At 41.1% G+C, this 22,495-nt stretch overlaps 2 protein-coding genes and 1 long non-coding RNA gene across 5 annotated transcripts; 1 reads left to right on the top strand and 2 right to left on the bottom strand.

Annotated features, from left to right (window-relative positions):
- Positions 1-112: 112 nt before the first annotated feature.
- On the top strand, positions 113-4,163 carry LOC111267038 (uncharacterized). 2 transcript variants are annotated; one of them, XR_002684382.2, is made up of 3 exons: positions 113-223; positions 1,605-1,826; positions 2,166-4,163. It is a non-coding gene; the product is annotated as an uncharacterized LOC111267038 (long non-coding RNA). The 2 variants fall into 2 exon arrangements; XR_002684381.2 differs by lacking the exon at positions 113-223 and adding an exon at positions 987-1,078.
- LOC111267035 (sex peptide receptor) lies at positions 1,959-10,536 on the bottom strand. Of its 2 annotated transcripts, XM_022844982.2 has the most exons (6): positions 9,162-10,536; positions 7,764-7,880; positions 5,283-5,408; positions 4,411-4,748; positions 3,021-3,067; positions 1,959-2,351 (listed from the first exon to the last, which is right to left on the bottom strand). In XM_022844982.2, exons 1-4 carry the CDS (start codon positions 9,861-9,863, stop codon positions 4,536-4,538), a joined length of 1,158 nt encoding a protein of 385 aa, XP_022700717.1. In that variant the 5' UTR covers positions 9,864-10,536; the 3' UTR covers positions 1,959-2,351; positions 3,021-3,067; positions 4,411-4,535. The 2 variants fall into 2 exon arrangements, with proteins under 2 accessions (XP_022700717.1, XP_022700716.1); XM_022844981.2 differs by having other exon boundaries at positions 1,959-3,067.
- A 4,537-nt stretch (positions 10,537-15,073) lies between these two features.
- On the bottom strand, positions 15,074-19,171 carry Mlc1 (Myosin light chain alkali). Its single transcript, XM_022844984.2, has 4 exons — positions 19,010-19,171; positions 18,408-18,435; positions 16,370-16,765; positions 15,074-16,045 (listed from the first exon to the last, which is right to left on the bottom strand). Exons 1-4 carry the CDS (start codon positions 19,010-19,012, stop codon positions 15,999-16,001), a joined length of 474 nt encoding a protein of 157 aa, XP_022700719.1. The 5' UTR covers positions 19,013-19,171; the 3' UTR covers positions 15,074-15,998.
- Positions 19,172-22,495: the final 3,324 nt, after the last annotated feature.

Genomic DNA, 22,495 nt, shown 5'->3' with positions numbered 1-22,495 from the left:
TATAGTGAGTAGTTTGACTGGAGTGGCCGCTGCTTCTGCTGTTGTGGTTACTAGTGCCACTATCGGTGGTTTTCGGAGCGACAAACAAGGAACAAGCAACGACGTCGCCGAATAGTGATCGACCAGGCAAGTGAATGGACTGCAGCTCGATATTCGTTGGGCGCCACTTGTCGCTAACGCTGAACGCTCAAACCGAAGAGAAAAGGATTACAGGTAGAATTCGGTAAGTAGCGGTAGTCATTGAACTTGAAGCGGAAGAAAAAAGCATTCAACTACAACGACTAGTACCTTCTATTCAGAAACAACAGCGTCGAGTGACGCAATATCAGGTGGTGGGAGGGCAAGGGGGGACGGCGCAGAACAGTGCCACTAAAGCCGTAGAGACTGGATCGATGTTTAGAGGCGGATCTGACGAACATAAGTCGAGTTGGACTCACTGGTTCGACAATCGTAGGCCAGTCGGCCAACGTTCCTAATACGGCACAGTAAAGTCAGTTGCAGAAAAAAGTGGTTACTCACCGCTTCAATACATCGATACCCCCCGAGGGCCCCAGCGCTCAGTCGAATCTGTGATCATACGTTGAGCCAGTGCAGGTTACTGTAGTATACCGCAGATAACCCTCCATTTGAGGAATTTAAAGAAAACCGTTATTGTCCTCAACATAACGCAGACGGTCTGTTGCTAGCAAACTTTTACTATCAGCTACAACGCTGGAATACACGTCAGAGAAGGCGAGAGGTAACGCGCAAAATATCTGCTCAGTCAGGTCGACAATCCTGTGTACCGAAGGACACAACCGTTGTTGTGGCAACGGATGCGCTGTTGTCAAAGAAAGGATAGTTACGCATCGTGTGGCAGAAAGGAGGACAAGCATAAGGGGAATGGCAGGATGGAGGAGGCTGCCCAGTGATATATGTTTTCGAAAAATAAAGCAAATCATAATCGTAAAATTTGGCACGAATCCTCGTATAATTCAAACGATCAAACCAAGAGTGGGCTAGAAAGGTGAAGCGGCGCATTGAAGAACTTCATTGAATGAGTCTTCTAAATTGTGTTAAGTGAACGTGATTATCCATAGTGAATAGTTATATGACGCCAAAACATGCAAGTTGGATAATTTTTACCAAAGTCAGAGCATTACAGATTAAAGTTTTTGAAACGTATATCCGCGCGGCTATGTTATTGCGTGGAGCATTACATCGACGCTAGAACAAACATTTTTTGTTTGGAAAAAACCCAAATCACTAGTTGCTTGAGTGACCTATATGACACATCTAATATACGTGGGCAAAAGTCACTTGATAAATGTGTATTGTAGGCAAATATACATACACAGATATACGACCTTGAAACTGTGAAGTGACCCTTTCAAGTTAACCGGAGATTTTTAGAGTACCGTGTATATATATATATATATATATATATATATATATACACGGCACTTAATCCACTCCAGAATTTAGTTATTTATCGAAAATATTTTTTCGAATAGAACAGAAAAAATCTCTTCTTTGCGATAAGGCGCGAAAAAAGCAAGCCTAAATGATATTTGTGTTCTTCACAAGTGATATCTGTTAAAATCACTTGCTTACATCTGTTTCAGGTACGGGCGCAACCAGCACTACCTGTGCTTTAAAGGCCCAATTAGTAGCAGCCAATAATTTAGATGGCACAACGAGCGAGCCTTCGGCCTGCTATTGGTATTACGGTATAATGCAGCGATCGGAAACAATAAAGCAACTTCTCCGAAAATAAGGGTTTGACGGTGTGTCTTCAGTTTGAAGAGCGGGCTGATATTTAGCCAGAGCAAGTTTCTATGCAAAAAGTAAGTTTCTGTATTCTTCTGTTTAGTCTAAAACATTTTTCTAGCGGCATTCGTGCGATACATCGAGTCTGAAATAAGACGAGAAGGTGAAACGATGATCGACATATGTAAATTAGAGACAAAACAGCGGGGTTGTTTTTAAAAAATATTACTGTTTATTTTGATAGTTGGTGATTCCCTTTTTTCTATTTTAGTTTATATTGGTCTAATGTAATTTGCATTTGTAGTATGGCATGACCAAAACAAGAGCCTTCTAGTCCACAGAACTAATTTCATATCAGTATTTTCACGCTGTTACTTTCAACTGTATGCATCGTAATACGATAACGTATCATGAAGACTTGCAGGAAATCTACCTGTCACATAATCCAACAGTATCTAACCTTTGCGGCTCACAGCGGTTAACAGGACAGCGCATGAAGAGGGAAGCGGTATTTACCAATACCAGCGGGTGAAGTGTCGTTGGACGTACCCTTCGCAGGTCGGCTAGACGATTTACATTGTTTCGCCGGTCGGATTAGGGGGCTAGGAAAGAAAAACGACGATTGATTTCCACAAATATTTGAGAGCGTATCGCCTAATTATGTCCATACCGAACTACTTAGATCGTGCCGTGACCGTACAGCACCGCTTCATCAAAAATTTCATAACAAAGCACGGGTAAACGATAGCATTTTTTTGCAAATCCGTAAGCATGTTGCAAACAACGTCCTAAAGCCTGACAGTTACGGAATGAATGTTGATCAGCTAAGACTCAGCATATCGTCTTGCAACAACAAACATAATCCGTACTTTGTTTATTTAATTTAGGAAATCGCCAGGAGCTACTTTACAGGCCCACAGAACAAGGAAGAGCACAGTTATTGTCCTCACATAATTTCTGAAGAAAACACTAATCATGCCGCATCTACGCGCGTTACTAACCAATAACGGTCCCCATTTTCCTTATGGGAGTATAGAGGCTGCACCGTTGTGATATCTGATTTCACATCACATACCTTCAGATAACAGCGATAACGTTTTAGTTCTTTGAAATAGATAGAAGAAAAAATAAGTATTTTTGGCACAGATCACAGAAACCAGAATTTCATTAGCCAAAGTGTAACTCTTTCTACTACATTGTTTACTAATAATTATAGTGGCAAGCTGATAAAAAAGTGAAATCAAGTATTCCCAGGTCCAGTGGGTACTGACCTTTTGACGTTTCTTACGATGTTGGTCAGTGAAATCATTTCCTGCAACTGATAGGGAAAAATCGGAGTTGTCCTTAATAAAGAGTGTCCTAAAGTAGCACAAGTGAGAGGATTATGCTATTCGAACGTATATATATATATATATATATATAAAACTGAAAAAATATAACATCATGTGTGTTCAGTGCTAGAGCAACAGTGACGTGATGTCAGGACTGCCATAATATAATAGTGCTTTCTTTCCCATATTGTCCTTTGTCGATCTAATGGTTATACAGTACAATGCCCTATAAAATACAATAGGACCGGTCGGTCGCTCTCTCTCATTGTGACCAGCTTTCTCTTAGCGGCATTATTTCGATTTTAAGTAAATTGGCACAGACAAAGTGCAAAAATACATCATATTTAAGGTATACCCTTTATACACTTATTGGTCGCGTCAATTAACTATTATTTATGAAGTAATCCTGAAATCACCTAACAGAAGACTCGTCTTTGTCCATAGGACAATTTCGAAACTCGAACTAAAGATAGAACGTTTATGCAGAACGGCTTCACTTAGTTACATTTCTATCACGCATGGCCCGTGTGTTAAGTTCGTGCTACCAGGCATACGTATCCCAATGGCTCGAGTTCCATGCTACTGATCGACCATATGGTACTCGTCCCGCGGTCGCTCAGATCAGCACTGGCAATCAATTTTGATTTAGTAGTAATTTACGCGCGTTCTTTGTGTTACAATCGTTGGAAAACGTTAATTAAGGGTTAAACTAGCACTAATACTCTCCGACTATTAATAAAGCACTTAATTACTCTGGCCGACGCACGTTTTTCCGTGACCGAAGTATTCAATACTTTTTTCACTCGAGCCTTTTTTTAACTTGACATTGCTACGGCATCCCTGTCATCCTCAATTAGCAATATGTTAAGATGTAAACATTACTGAAGCAATACTAATAGCAATTATATTAAAGTTGTTATGTAGATAATTTTATAATTAGTATATGTGTGTATTTACATATGTATGCAAGGGAACGATTGGAGTGTTATCTGTTATGATGAAATTCAGCCGCAGGCTTCAGCTCAATGATTAATCGAAAACGTATCTCATACGAAATTATATAAGATGATATTTTTAATAGGACAGATTGTATTTCATTATTGGCGTAATTCATTAGTATATGTCCAACTTCTTATCGAGCTAAGGAACTTTCGATTTTGGCTTTGCGGGTAACGGTCAGTTGTCGATCATGGATGGTTGGAGTCGCATTGAACTCCCCCCAGTGCATTGAGTCAGCCGTCTCGAAACGAGGAAGCTACCCCCTAGATGGCAATTTCACTTGGCTAGATCCATAATTAAGGCACACATCTACCTGCCTCTCGCATTTTACCTTAGTTAAGTAATATTCGTGTTACAAGGCTAGGATAGACTGCGAATGAAACCCATATGAACAGCTTTTGGCCTGAAGACATCGTTTTTTCTTTTGCTTGGAACGGGGAAATCGCAAGGCTTGATCTATATGGTTGTTTCGAGCGTGTTCATCAACTGGGCTTTACTAAGCTCCCCGGATCCACGCAACCAGCCCGTGATGAAGAGCTCCCGAAAAGTGTTCCGGAACTGTTTGCTCATCCCGCAATAGATGGCGAAGTTGAGGGGGTAACTCATCATTAATGAGAAGTTAACAAAGGTTACCACAGTATTCAAGACGCCGTAGTCCACAGAGATCACCTAAACATAGTGAAATAAGGAAGGCAAGGATAGAAACGACGACACCGTTACATTATGTTATCGTCAATATTCTATGTGCTTCAGTCTAGACTTCATTTACCGGGAGCTCGAGTGTTCGTTTAGGTTTTTGATACGATCGAGGATCCTTAGAGCATTTTGCTGCGTCTACTACAAGGTCGTATGAATCATTTTGACCTCTGTCTTGAATTAGAGAAATACACTGGCACACTTTTACAAGAAAATAACAATATTAGCGTACGATATTCTCTGGAGCATTCGTTCACGTAAGCCAAATTCGTTTAAGTATATATTTAAACCAAGAATATAACTATATAAACATCTACTGACTAAATAACCAAGTGATAGATTTAATTTATAAATATTCTTAACAAATAAAAAAATATCTCTGAGGAAGCCAAACGAAGGACAACGGAGGACAAAAATATTCTTCTTCGCCCTATCACGGTACGCCTTATACTTAGCTAATGATAATAATCGTTTCTATAAATATTATCATTGTAAAAGTAATCATACCGCATTGTTATGTAACGCATGCACGAATAGAACGCTTGTCAAAGGGATTTCGGTAGCAAGGAACACGGTGACGACGACAATTAGCATCAGTGTTGTGCTTTGAGAATCACGACTTCGTTTGCTTGCCTGAAGTACAACAAAGAAGAGCAATCCGTGTTACTAGCATCATAAGTACGTACTAACTTAGCATAGCTTATCATAAAGAAACGCGCGTGCCTTCAACGGTCCTGAAAGGCGCCTGCGCTTTTTGTGCTGTATTACGTTGTACGTGCAATACACGTCGATAGACAATACTTGGGCTAGGCCCATCGAGTATAATTAGAAGGTACACAAAAGACTGTTGTCGAGTCAGCTTATTATCGTCCAAAGATACCATGGTTATATATAAGCAATGGAAAACCGATAAACATAACACAGGACAATCGACAGTTGTCGATTAATGAAATTGATAATGATATATCTAAAATATAGAAGATATAGAACAACTCTGAGGGATAGGGTCCAGTAGCTAATGATGGTGCCCCTTCGAGCCGTTGTGGATAGGATTCCATGACTTAGTGGAACTGTGTTATTTCTCTCTGGCAAGATTTCTAATATGACCTCTGCCCCCAGGACCAATACTGTATACATCTATATCGCACCTTGACGTGTGATAGTAACTCCGATCACTACGATGACTTCGGTTGCCTACTAACATGAAGTCAGTGTTCTAATAAATAAAATGATGATGTGAAGATGAAGAGTGCATGGTGAGTGATTCATGTGCGAAGGCTTATACACTGCACTTTATGTTTTGTAGCCAACTCAATGAGTTAGACCCATCCCAAACAACGAGGGTCAGGTTAGGTTAGTTTAGCTTCTAAGATCGCGCGTAAGTATAGTACGACATATTTTGAGTGTTGGCTATGGTGATTCATTGAAACTAAACGCTTGTTAACATCATGAATATATCTTTCGGCGAAGAGAATAAAACGTAGCGCATCTTTTTGCTAAACTAGACGACACAGTTCGTCCTTGTAGTGAGGGTGCTCGATCGAAGACAGGACCACATTAGGGGCACATAGTGAAGACCCTGTCCAATCAGGACATGAACACTTGCAAAACATTTCCGTATAGTTTATACTGTCAAATCATAATAACAATTATTAACAATATTATTATAGGTATTAATTATAATAAGAAGTGAATTTTACACTAAGTAGTTTTAAAACTGTATACTCGGACGCTCTCTGGCATCGTTTTAGGTTATCGTCGACTATCTCTGAACTATGGCGAACCGGAAAACAACAGTCTGAAAACTCAATTGTAAAAGTGCCGTGCTAGCAGGAATATCCAGAGAGCGACTATTTATTAGTTTGCGATAAAGACATCGTTTTTATAGAATGCTGCTAGGGCTCTTCAATAGGACGAGGCGTAAATTGAAGACTTTAGACGGTACCGATTCTGGCCGTCAAGGGTACAGATAAAGGGTCAAGATAGATTTAAAGAAAGGACAGTCATAGGTCCTCAACTCAATACCTTAAGATGTTTAAGATTCAGCTACCGATAACAGATCCTCATGTGAAATCATCAATTGGTAAGCATGCTTTTAGAAATCATCTCGCGGTGTCACTGCTAACGGTGACGATAGGACTGTTTCCAGGTCAATACATCGTAAGTAAGAAATTAGATGAGAGCTGCGTGAATAGAGTCCATTAGACACATTGCTCTTCTCTTACGGATAGCATTACGGTAGATTAAACGGGTAATGAATCTAGCCCATGTCCTTTGTCAGTATTAACAACGATCACGACAACGGCCTGTGATATATTCTGACAAGCTATGCGGATTTCTCGATTAACCGGTAGCCAACTTGTATTCCTCTAGTTAATGAACAGATATCTGCCATACCGACTTCGCTGTGCATCGCATACGCACTCCGACACACTGACAAAACTAGTATAATGAATTTAAAGTTAAATTAGAAGTTCGATCACAGTTCGTGCATGTAAGTTGGGAGAACGGCACTTCGAAAGACCCATTGTCCTTCGGCGGGAATTGAGACTGTTTAACGTACGAATCCTGTAACTTAAATAAGTGCGCACATCGAGGTGACCCCTTAAGCATCAAGACAGACCGGAACACTCCCTACCTGGAGCTTACTGGTCATTGTTGTACAAACTACAGAAGGCACGTGTGATTCGACCAACAGTGCGATCTGGTTGTTCTATGAAAAGGTTGAAAGTTACAATTCTGCGACTTGGGCCTCTGCCCAAAGCCGCGTGCATATGGTTTTGGGCAATAGAACCTAGCCAGTGTATGCAGCGGCCCATTTACCTATTCCAAATGGGTTTGGAAATGCATGCATGCGGGAGTTTGTTCCTTCAAAGTGAGACGAATGACGTGATGCATAGAGCTCAGACAGTTGGTAGCATAACATTTTACCAAGGTCACACTTGATAAAATATTGAAATCAGTTAATTGCTTATTATTACATTATACCTGTTTGTTTTTCTCCTGTAGCTTCTTCTTGTTTTCCTTGGCTCGGCGAAGGGCACGGAACAATAGAATATTAAGGGCAACCAACACGATACAGGGAACCAGGTTGACGAATACCATCTAACATTGGAAAAAAAACACTGTGAAGTTAGGTAAATGTTTGGCATACATGAACTAATGCACGAATCAAAATAAAGCGATCTACTAATACTATATTTCTCTACGCATTGTGGAATAAGTGTCGTTGGCCAGATTCGATTTAACACTTAGGGATGATATTAGATAAATTATCAAAAGTAATGGTTCAGCGTTCCACAATGTACTATATATATATATATATATATACACATATATAGGGAGGGAGGGAGGGAGGTAGGGAGGAAGGAAGGAAGGAAATGCATCTAAAATATAATAATCGAGAAGGAAATAAATAATGCTGCAAACGTAACTAACGGTCTACGAGTGCTAGATAAAATAATGGCATATTGAATTGGTTAGATACTCCTCTTGAGCGAATATTATATAATATAATATTGAGACTGTTCTATTCAAGGTTGGTTGGCAGCAAACAGCGAAATGCCTCGGCTATTCCCTTTGAAAACGTAGTACTTTTCCAATTTAATGCGTGGAAGAGAACACTCTATAATAAACGAAAACGAGCTGATCTTCTCTTATTTCTTACTTAATGTTAGCTCGTATCTAGAAGTAATAACTATGACACTTCGACCGCTTGGCTCAAGTTACTACGCAAGATTAATGAAGTTTTCACATAGCACTTTTACGCTTTCAAGTTTCTACCGTCGAGTTTTTACGCCATCTGTCCCTCTGTTTTGCCCTAGCTTTTGTCTGCCCCCTCCTGATTCTCAATGGCCCGCACATTATGCACTGGCTGACCGACTAACGACACGTAACTGAGGACAGCGTGGATAGACAGTTTATGAGATAGGCCGACGGCAACGTTTATCGCAAATTGCCGTGCGTGTCTGGCCACTGTATAGCACTGAAAATAGAAGAAATGAAGGAGAGGGAACGAAAAAGTCTAACGTATCTTCTGATGGAGCGTTTCCCTTGTTGTCATGATTATCTCCAAGGTAAATGAAAACAGCTAGCTAACTAGAATGCAATAGAGAGTTAAGGATTGCGTAAGGGGAAATACAAGTTTGAACGAATATTAGACGTATCGATTGTACCATGTGCTCGTCGTGCAACGCAAAAGTATATTGCCTCGAGAAATATATTGCATAAACAGTATTTATATTGTCCAAACACAACCCTTGGCCATGTTTGTTGCCACGCAGGTTATGAAGTGCCCATCACGAATGGCGGATTTCTACCTATACGTAAAGTCATCAGCGCAACAGGTCGATTACTGCAAATGCTTGTTTGTCTCCATTAACTTACCTTGAACGTATAGTACACGTTGTAGAAGACATCTGGGGTGAAGAGAATTAACCAACGTGCCATCTTCCGAGCACACACCGTTGTCGCCTTGCCGTCCATCGGTAGTACGACGTCGTAGAAGATCTCATCAAAAAACTTTGGTATCATATGGCCAAAGGCCAGAGCTGTAATAAGCGCAATCGTCTTCGACACGTTCGGAACTGTGCACAAGGTTCGAGCCGTTGTGGGGTGACAGATGTAAATGTATCGTTGTACCGCGAGTAACACTGTTAACCAAATAGAAGTTGTGCGAAACGCATTAGGAAGCACTTCGCACATGGTTTGGTAAGCAATACATAAGGAGGATGGACCAAGAGCTAAGTGGTAATTGCCCATCGTGTACAGATAGAAAAACCAAGGCGCGGGAAAGGTAAGAGCTAACATGTCGCATACGGCCATCGCTAACAGAACAATATTGGTCGGCGTGATCATATGACGCTGTGACAGTACGACTGCGACAAACGTGTTGGCAACAATTGTCAGAATCATCAACGGAGGCATAGCGTAGCCATACAATGGCATCGCGTAAACTAGTGGAGGCCCGTTGACGCCTGGGTGCACAAGAATGTAATTAGGCCCCGTATCACTCGCGTTTCCATCGATTGAATTCGTCGAGTTTACAGCTGAAATATCCCCAAGGGCCATTATCTCTTCGGAGTGCATCGTGGCGGACGGCCACGTACTTTTTTGCTCCGAAACACTCACGAACAAAGAGTTATTACAACTCCGACCCGAACACACGACGCACTTGTCGTCGCCTACCTTGACGTCGTAATCATACACGTCACTATAGTTCACAGTTCATTGACTCGGTTCAGAAATTCTGAAAACTATTCTAAACTAGACCCTCTCCTCCAAGCATCAATCCACGCGTGCCTTAATCGGGACGTGTAGGACAAAGAAACGCTGCTAATTTAATTCAACTGGTAAGCCGCATCAGACCGAACGTCTAAACCGGCGTGAAATCAGTATGCCGTGTCCACGTTCTGCTTAAATTACTGCCATTCCTTCGATATTTGCAAGCATTTCCTTTCAGGGTTCGAACCTTGCCGTGTCTCTCCTACACTTTGCTGCGCTCATCCAAAAAACAGGTCCCCAACGGAAAATGCGCTGTCCACAAGTGTGTTGGCAAGTGATGACCCGGGTCTGGGTCCCCACTGGATATCGGCGGCTATATTATGTTTCGAGGTGCCGGAACTACTAGCATTTAGCGGGAAGATAAAAGCAGCGATGGCCGAGAAAGCTGAGGATGAGGAGGGCAGGGGCAAAACTGTTACGCATGCGCGAAGTGCTACAGTTCAATGAGAGTTTAGCGCCCGCTAACTCGCAGAGTTGCCGCGTCGCTTAATATGCATTTTCTGCTATTGGGACTCCTTATTTTGTGGGACTGTTGTTCCGTTGTTAGTATTAGTTACATAAGGCTGCTTGGAAAAAGACTAATCACGCTTGGATTATATATCGAGGCATAACTATACAACCAGAAAAGTTTGAAATGTATCGGATAGTTGTTTTCCGACAGAAAAGCAGCGGTTAAATTAAGAATTGTAGGTTTGCTTAACCCGTCCATTTGTTGGTGGGAGGTAGGTGATTGCCGGGCGAATTAAACTTATTTTGGGATACAACAAAGGGCTCGATTGGTGTTTCAAAGAAGACGACGAGTTTTAGACAGAAAAATAGTCCTTCAAAGGGGGAGGTTATGGGGATTCCTCGGACGTTGAACACAGTGACAAATGTGGCACATGTAAGAAAGTTTGATATATATACTCTTGAGTAATAAGATTATTGCTTTCCATAAAGATGGATTGATTACGCCTCTACAGTCAAGACGCGGCAAGATCAACACTAGCGATTGATGATCCATTATGTCAAGATATATCGAAGCAAGAACCGGGCATGTGACGCTAGGGAACAGAGTCTTCAGGGAATCAAAGGGAGCTAACTAATTTTCTTGTGATATCCAAATTAAACATTAACTAAGTATTCACCATAAAGTGTCTGGATCAATGTCTGCATTGTACTTCCAGTAGTAAGTACTAGTGCAAACGGCTGAACGAAGTAATAACAGACTGTGACGTGGAATACTCTATAAGGCAGCATGCAATGAACCGACGGGCAAAAGACGGCACCAGATGATTTCGAAACACCGTTTATTGTAAAGCGGTCATACGGCAAGGTGGAGTTGAGTCGAGCTTACCAACTAGGACCTCAATGGGCTATTTATATACCCTATGTTTCCAATAAAAAGTTATAATTTCGACTTTTCTTATGTGTTCCGAAGGACATTGTCATGTCGTGTTTGTGATGTATCTGAAAAAAGATGGACAAGTTTCATTGAGCTTAACCGAAACAAGTCTATTAGTTCTATAATTCGAGCAGTTTAATACAATTGCTATGGCTCGAATAGAGTTACAATCCACAGAATTTTTTCATGTCCTACCGCCGCCGTAACGATCCGATGCTTGCCTTTCCAAGGCACAAAATTCAACAGAAAAGAAACAAGGAATCACTTCAGGCATTATTTATTTACTTTTTGATAGGTATGCTAATAAAATGTAAAAGTAAGCAAACTTAATAAGGAATTAGGAAGGATAGATCAATGCAAAATTAGATTTTAAGATAGCTCTCTCTCTGACTACCACAATGTCTAAGATTATCCAGTAAAGAGCAGTGTACTCACGCATAAATTACAAATTTTGAACAGCAACGCGTATATCCAAGTTCACAATTAAATGAACTTGAGTGAAATCCTGGTCGATATCGGCAGCTCCACTTATTTGTGGGGCCATAGTAATTAGAGAAAAATACCGACCCCTCTGATGGATAACTTCTAAAAAAAATATAAAGAAATTTTAACTTCAAATATTGCTAAAACGTTTGGTTTTTGCCTCGGTCCGATAAAAATATTTTACCAACGATGAACTTAATCTTCCAAAGAAAAGTGCAAAGGATGGTAGAACTGGAAAGAAGTGATCCATTAGCTAATAGATAAATTAGTTCACCCGCGTAGTACAAGGTCTTAAAGCAGCAGAACTGAGAATAGAGATATTCTGTTAAAAACTCGAATATATCATAGCAAAAAAAAAAAAAGACACGAAATCCATCATTTTCAACAAAAGCAAATCTGTTTAATCGATGAAAAGTCAACTTTCCTAGTCTAAGCCAATGTCAGGGCACGTTACCCCAATATTACACCGTGTGGATAGCGTCTCTAGTTCGATAAGATACCTATACGTCAACCCAGTGAGTACACCGCAGAACAAAGAAGAAACTGTTCTGTAAGCGGATTCGAAATTAAAAAAAGCTGAGAGCGCGTTGATACTAATATACGTACGCTAATGAAGGCTGAGATTATACAAATGGAAACACATGAAGCATGGAATGAAGAAAAACAACAGTAGATAAAGCTAAAAACAAACAAAATGAACATTTTACTCATATTACAAATAATCTAAGTATAGCACTTGAAAAAAATCGATTCCAATTTGAAGCGTGCTACATCTTTGATTAGTTTAGGTGTACCACTTCATCGACTCGACAACAACCTAAGTAGTCATCGTAGCGTCGCGAACCTATTAGCTACGTAGATAGACAACTACATAAATCCGTCAAAACATATTGAAATCGCTTGTTCCACCCAACTCTGTATCGGCCTGAAGTATTATCCTTAATCTGCTCTTATTTTAGATAATTCGCATTCACCTTGCCATCATAACGGGGGCATCTCATTAACTGAATTCAGTTATCAAAAGTTCTAGCCCTGTCTTTGTGCTACACTATGAACGGTCATTGAAATGCTCCACTCGTTCAATGAATAGTAACTTCTTCTGATAGTTCTGCTGTTGTAAATTGAATACTTTTCTGTATCTGGGGGGTATACACTAAGAAAAGGTCGGCTTGTATTTTTCGGTATTACCGATTAATTTACAAAGGCGACGATGGGGTTCCGTAAACAAGCGGCGAAAAGCAATACTTAGATAAATAAAAACACATCTCATTTTGCACTGTGTAGTGATCGCGGCCAAAGCTGTTTCCTATATAACGCTGTAGGAATTTAAAACGGCTCAAAATACTCATTAGATATACGGCATTAGCCAAGTGTTAAAGTACGTATCCCAACAAAAACACTATCATATAATAAATATCAAAAACCTACCAATACTTTGTACCACCTGAACCTTCGGTGTAATCTTAGTTTTTAATAGTACAATGTTATATTTTTACTATGTAGGAAGCTGTACTCAAGCAAATCCTATTATTAATTGCAAAGTAGTTCCAAGCAGTTACCAAGACACAGTCTGAAGCCATGTTTGATCTTTTCGTTAGCGGTAGCGATTTCTAGACTCGGTCATTGAGAAGTGTCTTGGCAGCCAAATTCGTACTGCTCACGAAGCCTGCGAAGACCATTGCGGAGTACCTATGCTGGCGACGATCTGTTAAGGAATCGGCTGTACGTTTGAATTTCTGTTGCAGGCCTTTATTAGAATTATCCCTGTAGAGTCGTATTTGCACTTATCTGGTAGCGCAAGAAGTTACTTAGCTTTTGTAATGATAGCAAAAAATCCGTTCGTGTCTCTACTCTTGATTTCACGTAATAAGCCTAGTAATTTCTATCCAAAATTCTCACTTGACCCGGAAAGATTGTGGGCTAGGGCAAACATGACTATAACAAAAAGTAAATAATCAGATCGTTCTCGAACTTGATGCCCTATCTGCGCTTGTTGCAGTATCAGTAGAAGATTAATAAATCGTATGAAAAAAGTGATTAATGTATAGTGGGCCCCAGGAGTAGACGTCTGTTTTGAATTGTAGAAATGCACCCGTATAGCAACGGACGGCGGATCCGTGTACAACAATAGTTCTATAAAACCGCTATAGTTTACACACCCTCTTCAATACAATTAGCAAATATGTACCGTTAAAAAACTACTCCCTTTATTTCTCTGTAATACAAACTAGGAAAAAAGTCATTTAACAACAATCGTAACGGATAAAACCTACCGCTGAGGCTGTCTTACTACGTCCGTGAAAATGCTTCTGTCGAAGTAGCTTAGATGACAGCACTAGGTCGAGCTAGGATTTAGGCCGAACGTTAGACGGCTAAACGTTTGTTTGATAAGTTGAAGGATGTTAGTTCGAATCTCGCTATCTACATACACAGCTGATTAAAGAGAAGATTATACGGGCCGATATAGTCGGCTAAGCAGTCGTTCGTAGGGTAATGGATTGGTTTGAGGTCATTTAGTAAACTGTACAGTAAGCCTTAATTAAAACCCGGGTAATGTTCAAAGATATTGATGTAAATCACCAACGTTGCAGTCAAATGTTATTAGATTCTATGTATATAATCACCAAAGGATTGCTAAGAAGGCTCAGTCTGCAAAAAAGTATCGTCCAGCTTAGTGAATGGTCCTTCTGTAGTCACGAACAACCCAAATCGTGGCCAATCAGATATCTGAGATCCGCCGTGCGATCGAATACCTATAGACAATCCCGGACGTACAGCTCAAAACATAGAGAGACGATTGGTGTATTTTCTCTATAATCTAACCGACGGGCTGTAACTTGAATATTATTCTGCTAGCATGTTAAACTTCTAGATAATGCAGAGAAAGGCAAGGGCTTCTTATAAAAGTCTAAGTATTGCAACAGGTTCACGTTCTCCTGCAAAGCTCAGTCATGAGAAAAACGATCGCCATTAAAACCTCACTCAGGAGCTTAAGGATGGGTGTTTAGATGTTAAAATGCTACGCAATCACATGGCAGTCGATTTGACTGTGAAGATATGGGAATGGACCCGAGTTTAGACCGCATGCACCAGTAAACGTCGTATATTATGTCTGTTTAAACAGTAGCTATGAATAACTAAACAGAACTTGTAAAAAGAGCTCGAATTTGATTTTATTTAGTAGTCTCCTGTGCTATCTAATCGGTTCTGTCGACAATAACCGAAAGTGACCTTCGATCGAGGAAATCAAGATCAAGTGTAGCGCTCGAAATTGGCAAAAACCACACTTCCAACCATCTGTATGTTTGGACAGAAATTTGGCAATGTTCAGGGCCTTTTTTGACCACCAACGTTGTGACGTACTGCGATTGCCAGTTTCCTTTGAGCTGAACGATCTCACGAAAGCACGCAAGAACACAGCAGTTGATGTAAACCCCAGATACCCTTATTTAATCACGTATGAAATCCCTATCTACCACAAATTCACCCATATTACTACCGACTATCTATGCCCTTCTATATAAGAAGACCCCCAATTAGAAATAATACAACGACAATTTAATTCCCTTGAATCTAATTCGTTGTTTTGTGAAAGTGAATTCTTCAAGATAGATAATAATTGTATAACAGAAATTTACGTTACTCTCTTCTTTCCTGCTTTCTTTTTTTCAACAACTAACTTTAGCATGTGTACAAAATACGCTGTACGCTCCACCCGTTGTCTTGGAAAAACGTACGAGCTCGGCGCATGCCTGCTAGCTGAAAATATAGCGTTGGCAACGCGCTGGGCCCTTTACGTTTTGCCTACGGGAAATTACACTGTACATCGGGTATCCTTTGATCGTGACCCTCTTGAGATATCCTAGTAACTGTGATTGGTAATCCAGCTTTTCATTGTTACTATAGTAATAGCAGTGGATTGGCGGAAACGCATGTTTCCAAGAAATTAATCGAATGAGATGGTTCAAGAAAGAATACCAAGTCAATGCTTATGGAAGTAGAAAATTTTTGATATCTTGATATTTTTTTAAATGAGATAAGCGTTAGCATTATTCCGATTAGCCATTACGCGCTCACTTCTTCTCAGGGTAAGGACCGGCCAAGAGGGTCTTGGCGAAGTCTGGAAAAAGAAAATAACAGTACCTTGTAATTAGTGGCTAGGCTTGACAGCTCTAGAGAAGGTTAGACAACTTGTCTAGATCGATTAGTCGACATTGATCGTCGTTTTGATACGAGCCCGAAACGGTACAGCATAGATATATCAACGGTTGACTCGTTCGAGGGCTGTGTTTCAGAGGTCGACCATAGCGTACCATCAAAACAATGCATGGAGAACTTCTGCTAAAAGTAAACAGGATACGTGACGAAAGCCCGTGACCAGTTTCGATTTATATCGTTCAGCAAATAGTACGACGGTGAAAAGCTTAAAAACAAAGATACTTACGCTCGTATTTGATGAAACCATCCTCGTCCTGAGGTCCGGAGCAGGCAGCCATGATTTCATCGACTTCACGATCCGTCATCGTTTCACCGAGGGAGAGGAGCACGTGGGTCAGCTCAGCAGCCATAAGGGTACCGTTTTCAAGTTTGTCGTAAACTTTCAGGCCCTCAATAAAGTCGTTAAGGGTTCCCATATCCTTCTCCTTTTTGAGCTGTGAGTAGATGGGCATGACCTCTTCGACGGTCATTTTCTTCTCACCGCGGTTTTTCGATCCACCGGCCTTTTCGATCATGGCCTCGGTAGGGCGCAGGTCTAGCGAGCGCATCAGTGAGCCAAGGTCGGCGGCGTCCATCTTGCCTTCAGCAAATGTGTCGTAGATTTCGAAATGCAATTTGCACACTGCGAGCAGAAGCCCAGACGGACAGACGAAAACCGAACCCAGAAATTAGAATGCATTCTGAACGTCATACTTACACCTATTCGATCCAAAAGTAATGCTACATTTACAGTACTATAAAACAGAAAGTGTTCCCTTATGTGGCGCTTATCCGACCCATAACGTACAAACGATTTGTAAAATATCATTATTATGTATTATTTCGCGGTAGAGCGGTGAAGATGGCTAGCGCTCCGGTGAGCCTATTCGTTCAAGCCACGTCGGCGATACAAGCAACATGATGTTAATGCAGCTTTTTTAAATATTCTTCTTTTAAATTGGCCACCCATTCGAATTTTCATTAGCGTTAATTGAGCACCACAGGAATGATTTGAGTACTTGCCCGCGCAGACACAACACGAGATCTTTACCAAATTCATGCACTCTTAGATCCTTCAGTACAGATCGTGCAATGACGCAAACAACTCTAGCTTTCCTATTCTGGCACGTGTGCCAAGGCAGTAACGCTCACTAAAGCATTGCATCGCATGTAGCGTGACTCCTACAGGTCATATATGGCTTCGAATGGGGTCAGACAACATTTTTGGCGAACTGCTTGGTTCGGAACGCAGGCTTCTAAGCTCATAGCGCGTAGAAGCAACCCAGGATATAGCTAGAAATCGCTATCAGAGTTCCTAATAGATGGTACTATAAAAGAACGACGCTAAACGAAGTGTGCTACAACGCAGATAGACAGCCAATCCTAACAAGACTTGTTCTGTTCTTAACGTAAAAAAAATTACGTGCAACATAATCAAGAATGTTTATGAAAGCTTAGTTTCAACTGTGCTTATGCCAGAAATTATATACAAAATCGCTTCAAAGGGCTCTGTGCCTTACACATCGTATTTTGGACCTCGCCTTCAAATCAATACTAATGTTACTTCTTTTGTCCGTTTTGAGGGTACTGTTACTCTTCAATATTGAATCTTTTTATTAGCCGGGTTCGCCAGATACTTACTTATACCTGCGCTAATCTCGTTAATGGTAACTTCCTTTACTCAAACAGGTTTTGACTCTAATTAGGGTTTCAAATCGCTTGACTAAAATGTTCTGGTCAGAATTTTGTGCTTTGAAGCATTCGGGATTACCGCTAATGCTAAGCTGAATTCGCTGTTTTAACACTAAGTAAAAATGCTGCCTGTGCTAGCTCCGAGTTTATAAGTGGTGTGAATAAATAACTTGTGTTATTCCCCCTTTACGATGCTTTCTCGGATCACGTGTGTCCCTTATGCCATCTCAGATCTCTAAAAACTGTAACACCTCAGAGCGAAGATTTCGACAACAAGCACCTGGCTAGAATAAACGGCTCTTACTAGAATTTCTGCAGCACTTTCACTTTTGTTTATTATAGGGAAAAAAAAAAAAAAAAGAACAGGGTAACCCAAACAGGCCTAAGGATGTTACAGACTGGCTAAGCGAAATGAAATAAGCGAGAGTTATTTAAAAAACTAATTTCTGCTTTACACATAGGCAACACTATATCTCTTGATGGGATAGGGTTTTTTTTGAGAAACAAGCTAGGATTTTTGCCTCGAGGCGCATGTGTACTTTGGTAGTTGAGGAACTTCAGCAAGATATCTGTATGTTGTTTTCCGTACTTACTGTCGACCTCAGCGGGCTTAAGATCGGCCTGAAAAACAAAAACGAAATTATTATTATTAGCAAAATGCGATTCACTCCCGTGAGAAAGTCGACACACTTGACGTTTAAGCAGGCTTACGGAAAAGTGTTACTATCACAACCTAAGTCTCGCGCACAAATTTTCGAAATTAAAAATCGGACTTTAGGCACACCGTAACTTGAAAAGCACCAATTTTTTCTACCAGTTTCACTGTGGCACACAACTACTGCACAGGTCGTCAACAATAACGATCTACAATCTCACTAATAAATGTATCCTCTAAAGTACTTCTTTGTAATCCTTTGCTACGGAATTGCTGCACGCAAATTGTTTCTTGGGAGTTAACGGGTTAGACCACTACAGGGAACGTCGGACACCTGCCGTAAAAAATATCGATCCGTTGGCTCATTGATTAAGTATCAGCGCTGCCGAACACCCAACTGAGTCACATTAGACACTTGATGAAGTGGACACTCGCGCATACTTTATAATCATACGGACTTTTCATAGTTCGTTGTAGGCATTCAATAGTAATTGTACGTAGCAGTTGACGAGGTAGTTGTTCACGATATCAAAAACTTACCATTTTGGTCCGTTGGATAAGGTCGTAATGACGAACCGAGCTGAAGGGCACAAAAGATGCTACCGAACTGGCTGTTTAAACCCACTTTAAGGGACTTTTACAGGCTTGCCACTTCTTTCCATCGCCCATTCGCATGCGTTCTCGCTCTTTTCGTCTTCTCGTCTAGTGAGCTGTGTTACCTTCCGCGAACCTTTGGTTAGTGGGTTGCCTTGTAGGTTCGACTGCAAAACGTCGCCTGGCTGGAGTAGCCACTCAGTGGGGAAACTATTTTTGGTCTCTTCACCTATCCTGCCTAGCAGACCCGTTCTCCAACGTGCGAGGGGCTATAGGGTCGTCGTAGCCATCGACATTGTCGTCACCGTCTAACACTGTAGACAAGCTTCTATGAGCCAGTGAGGACCCTTAGCTAAGCCTGCACTAGTAGTTCCTACTCTGGTTTCTAGGTTTAGATAGGCTGCTGGTGCATTTCTTCCTCTTTCTGCTTGGCTGACTTGACCGTTAGAGGCAAGGCGCGTGTCGACCCGCAACAGAGATAGCAGCAGCAGCAGCAGCAGCAGCAGCAGTTGCTGCCATCTCTGGCCGGGAAAGAAAGCTGGCCAACTTCGCCCCAGTGGCATAACTGAGCATAGCATCAAGCACTCTGATATCGTTGTTCCGATACGATCTTATCCGGCGAAACTCCCAATGGCCACCGCCGGCGACGCCGAGCGAACACATACAGACAGAGAAGCACACGCCCGTCTACGAGGGATCCGAACCGGAGAAAACGCTAGAAACACTCAAAGAGAAATAGAAACAGCATCAGCATCAATGACAGCAGCAAACCAATGAAGATCCGTGTTTAGTCTGTTTCGTCCACCACAAGCATCAGGCTGGCCGTATTGAGGTGCCTTCGTGCGCAGAGTGTCTACGATAAGGCTTCGCCACTAGCACTTTTTGAGCTAGCTCGCAACCATAGTAGCAATGGCAGTCCTATACGTAGCCCACCGTTGAAGGCTCAGCGCGATAAGTAATCGGTGCTAGACCATTCTGCCCTTGTTATTACTGCGGCCGTCGTCGGCTACTTCCTGATGAACTACTATGACCAGGAGCCGCGTAGCATTTGATTATGGTCATTGCTGCGGTGACTTGATCAAACTCAGATGGTTTACTTTGGCTTATCGCAGGCTTCGAGTCAGGTGACGCAGTAGCGTACAGATCGTGATTGGCTACGAAGCAGGAATAGCATTGTATGATTTTTGCTTTAGGATAAGTAGTCGTAAGGACTCTTGGGCGGGTGATATATGTATAGGCGATGACTTTACTGCTTGGCCTTTTTGCGTGTCGGTATATTCAAAGGCCATACAGATGCATTTTATAGACTCTGTGTTGTATTTAGCTTTACTTTAACGTGTATACAAAGTATAGGAAGTCTGTTTATGTGTGTATGTTGAGTATGTTTATTCTGAATACATTGGCTAAGTCAAGATAATTATTCGTTCTAGCTTATTATTAGTTAAAGTACTTATTATTAATTATATATATAAACCAGTATATGCCTTGTAAAGCAGCTTACGTGCGTGTATCATAAGGTTCTATTAGTTACAGGTCAAAAAGCACACGTCACTAAAATCGAGTCGGAGGCCGATCATCCTTATTCTTAGCGCTTTATGAGGCACAGCAAAAGGCTGTAAATCGAAGCACAGGTCTCAGACAAGCTGAAACGCGCGTGATTTGGGAACCCTGATAGCAATGTTCTGATCACGTCTGCGCCTCAGCTCTGCTGCAGACTCGCGGATATTTACGGTACTTTGCCAAGACTGTTGAGGTATGCAAATGGGGTTATTCTGGATTAGCATATGATATCCGAAACAAGATATAACACACAAGGACATATCAGTATATAGAACAGATAAGTCAATATCGAAACAGAGAAAGTTTTCGTTTGTTTATAAACATACAAAATCATGCAAGCTTTTCTTGAAGGCCGTATCAAGCAAGCCCAAATTATGAATAGTAAATTGAGTTTCCCACACGTTCATGGTAATCGTCTTCTATTCACCCAGTAACGTTTTAAGAAAATTCAATCGTAAAACTAAAGAAAAGTTAGAAAACAATATTCAAATCTAAGCTTCTTTAAATCCTATAAAAATAGAAAATGTCCCCTGCGCTACGTATTTGTAACTAAATAATCTACGGTCATATGAAGTACATTATAAGGCAGTCGATACATAAGACAAAGCCCTATTTGTTCGTTTAGAGTATAGCTCAAATATTATGTAAAAGTCACATAGAAGGATGCACATAATCGTGCGTTGTCTACACGACCTTACGGCAGCCCTATTCGATATACTCTCAAAAACCATCGTAAGCATACTTCAGTCGTATAGTTGTGACACTCCGATAGGAGAAATTTACTTATATTTTGCTTAACAATTACGTTATTACGGCGAGCAGTATTAAGTAAGACTTATATTAGTATTAAGTAAGAGAATATGCCATCACTCCTTAGTATCATAATTATTTTGGTAAAGTAAATCTACATACAAAAATGTACTCATACATTGAGGTACGAGGCGAAAACTTTTATCGCTTCAAAGCTATTTTACAGTTTGTGCCATTGGGCTTATTTAGCCGCGCATATATGTAAGTTTGCCTTCGCCATAAAAACCATCTACGATGTTGTTTTGAAACAAGCATCCCGTCCAATAGAACACCAGCATATATGCTTCTAATCAGCCAATTAAACTATGCTACGTCTGTAATCGAAAGGTCTCGACCCTTCACGAATTTTCCTGAACCTTCGCTAAATTTACCGATCCTTTCGAACCTTTCTGACTGCTTTAGCCGTTCGTCAGACGGCACTTAACAGTAACGTGGCCAACACCGGGGCGCCCATTACCTTCGCTTTACAGCGAAACGGATAGTCATGAGCCACCAAAAATTGCCGTTCAGTCTCTGTTCGGCCCGCAATTTTTCCCTGCTAGGTGTCGTCGAACGAATACCGGCTGCCTATGAGTATTTGTGCCAGCATTTTGTTCGTGCTGTCTAAACGCGATCGAAAGCCTGCGGGCATCATTCTTCAACGAGTTCACCAGAGAGACACACTGTCTGTCTAAATGGATGTAAAGACAAAAGGGCCGGATTGGAAGAAAAACTCTGTCTATCTATTTATCTGCTTTGGGAAAGCATTCGAGGGAGAAGCTGACAACGAAGATGGTGACGTTGAATGCATGTGGGGGCCCAACAGTGTGGCTTTTCCTCCCTGTCGATCGAATGAGGAAGACTCTGAGTATTAAGTATGCTCACACGAGAACAGAATGACTCGTATGGTAAGTTACCGCACTTAATAGTACCAGCATAAATCTGAGGAAGATCTTGCACTACTCTTGGAAACACTGGAACTTGGAAAGGAACTGTTTTCAGTAAGCGCTCTTATGAGAATAGTTGAACTTACGCAGTTTCAACTAAGCTGAGTTTCAACTGGCATCTTCCGAGACTAGATAC

The sequence above is a fragment of the Varroa jacobsoni genome, unplaced genomic scaffold, assembly GCF_002532875.2.
Source record: "Varroa jacobsoni isolate VJ856 unplaced genomic scaffold, vjacob_1.0 scaffold_1142, whole genome shotgun sequence".
Taxonomy (NCBI): domain Eukaryota; kingdom Metazoa; phylum Arthropoda; class Arachnida; order Mesostigmata; family Varroidae; genus Varroa; species Varroa jacobsoni.
This window is presented reverse-complemented; position numbering and strand designations above follow the sequence as displayed.

Bases quoted from the DNA above. Each gene is read 5' to 3' on its own strand.
- LOC111267035 (XM_022844981.2), bottom strand. From the start codon at position 9,863: ATGCACTCCGAAGAGATAATGGCCCTTGGGGATATTTCAGCTGTAAAC. The intron at 7,881-9,161 runs GTAAGTTAATGG...TTCCAATGTTAG, and splicing joins ACGTGTACTATACGTTCAAG to ATGGTATTCGTCAACCTGGT. The intron at 5,409-7,763 runs GTATAATGTAAT...GTTGTACTTCAG, and splicing joins TACAGGAGAAAAACAAACAG to GCAAGCAAACGAAGTCGTGA.
- Mlc1 (XM_022844984.2), bottom strand. The intron at 16,766-18,407 runs GTAAGTACGGAA...TTCTGCTCGCAG, and splicing joins TAAGCCCGCTGAGGTCGACA to TGTGCAAATTGCATTTCGAA. The intron at 16,046-16,369 runs GTAAGTATCTTT...TTCTTTTTCCAG, and splicing joins TGGTTTCATCAAATACGAGC to ACTTCGCCAAGACCCTCTTG.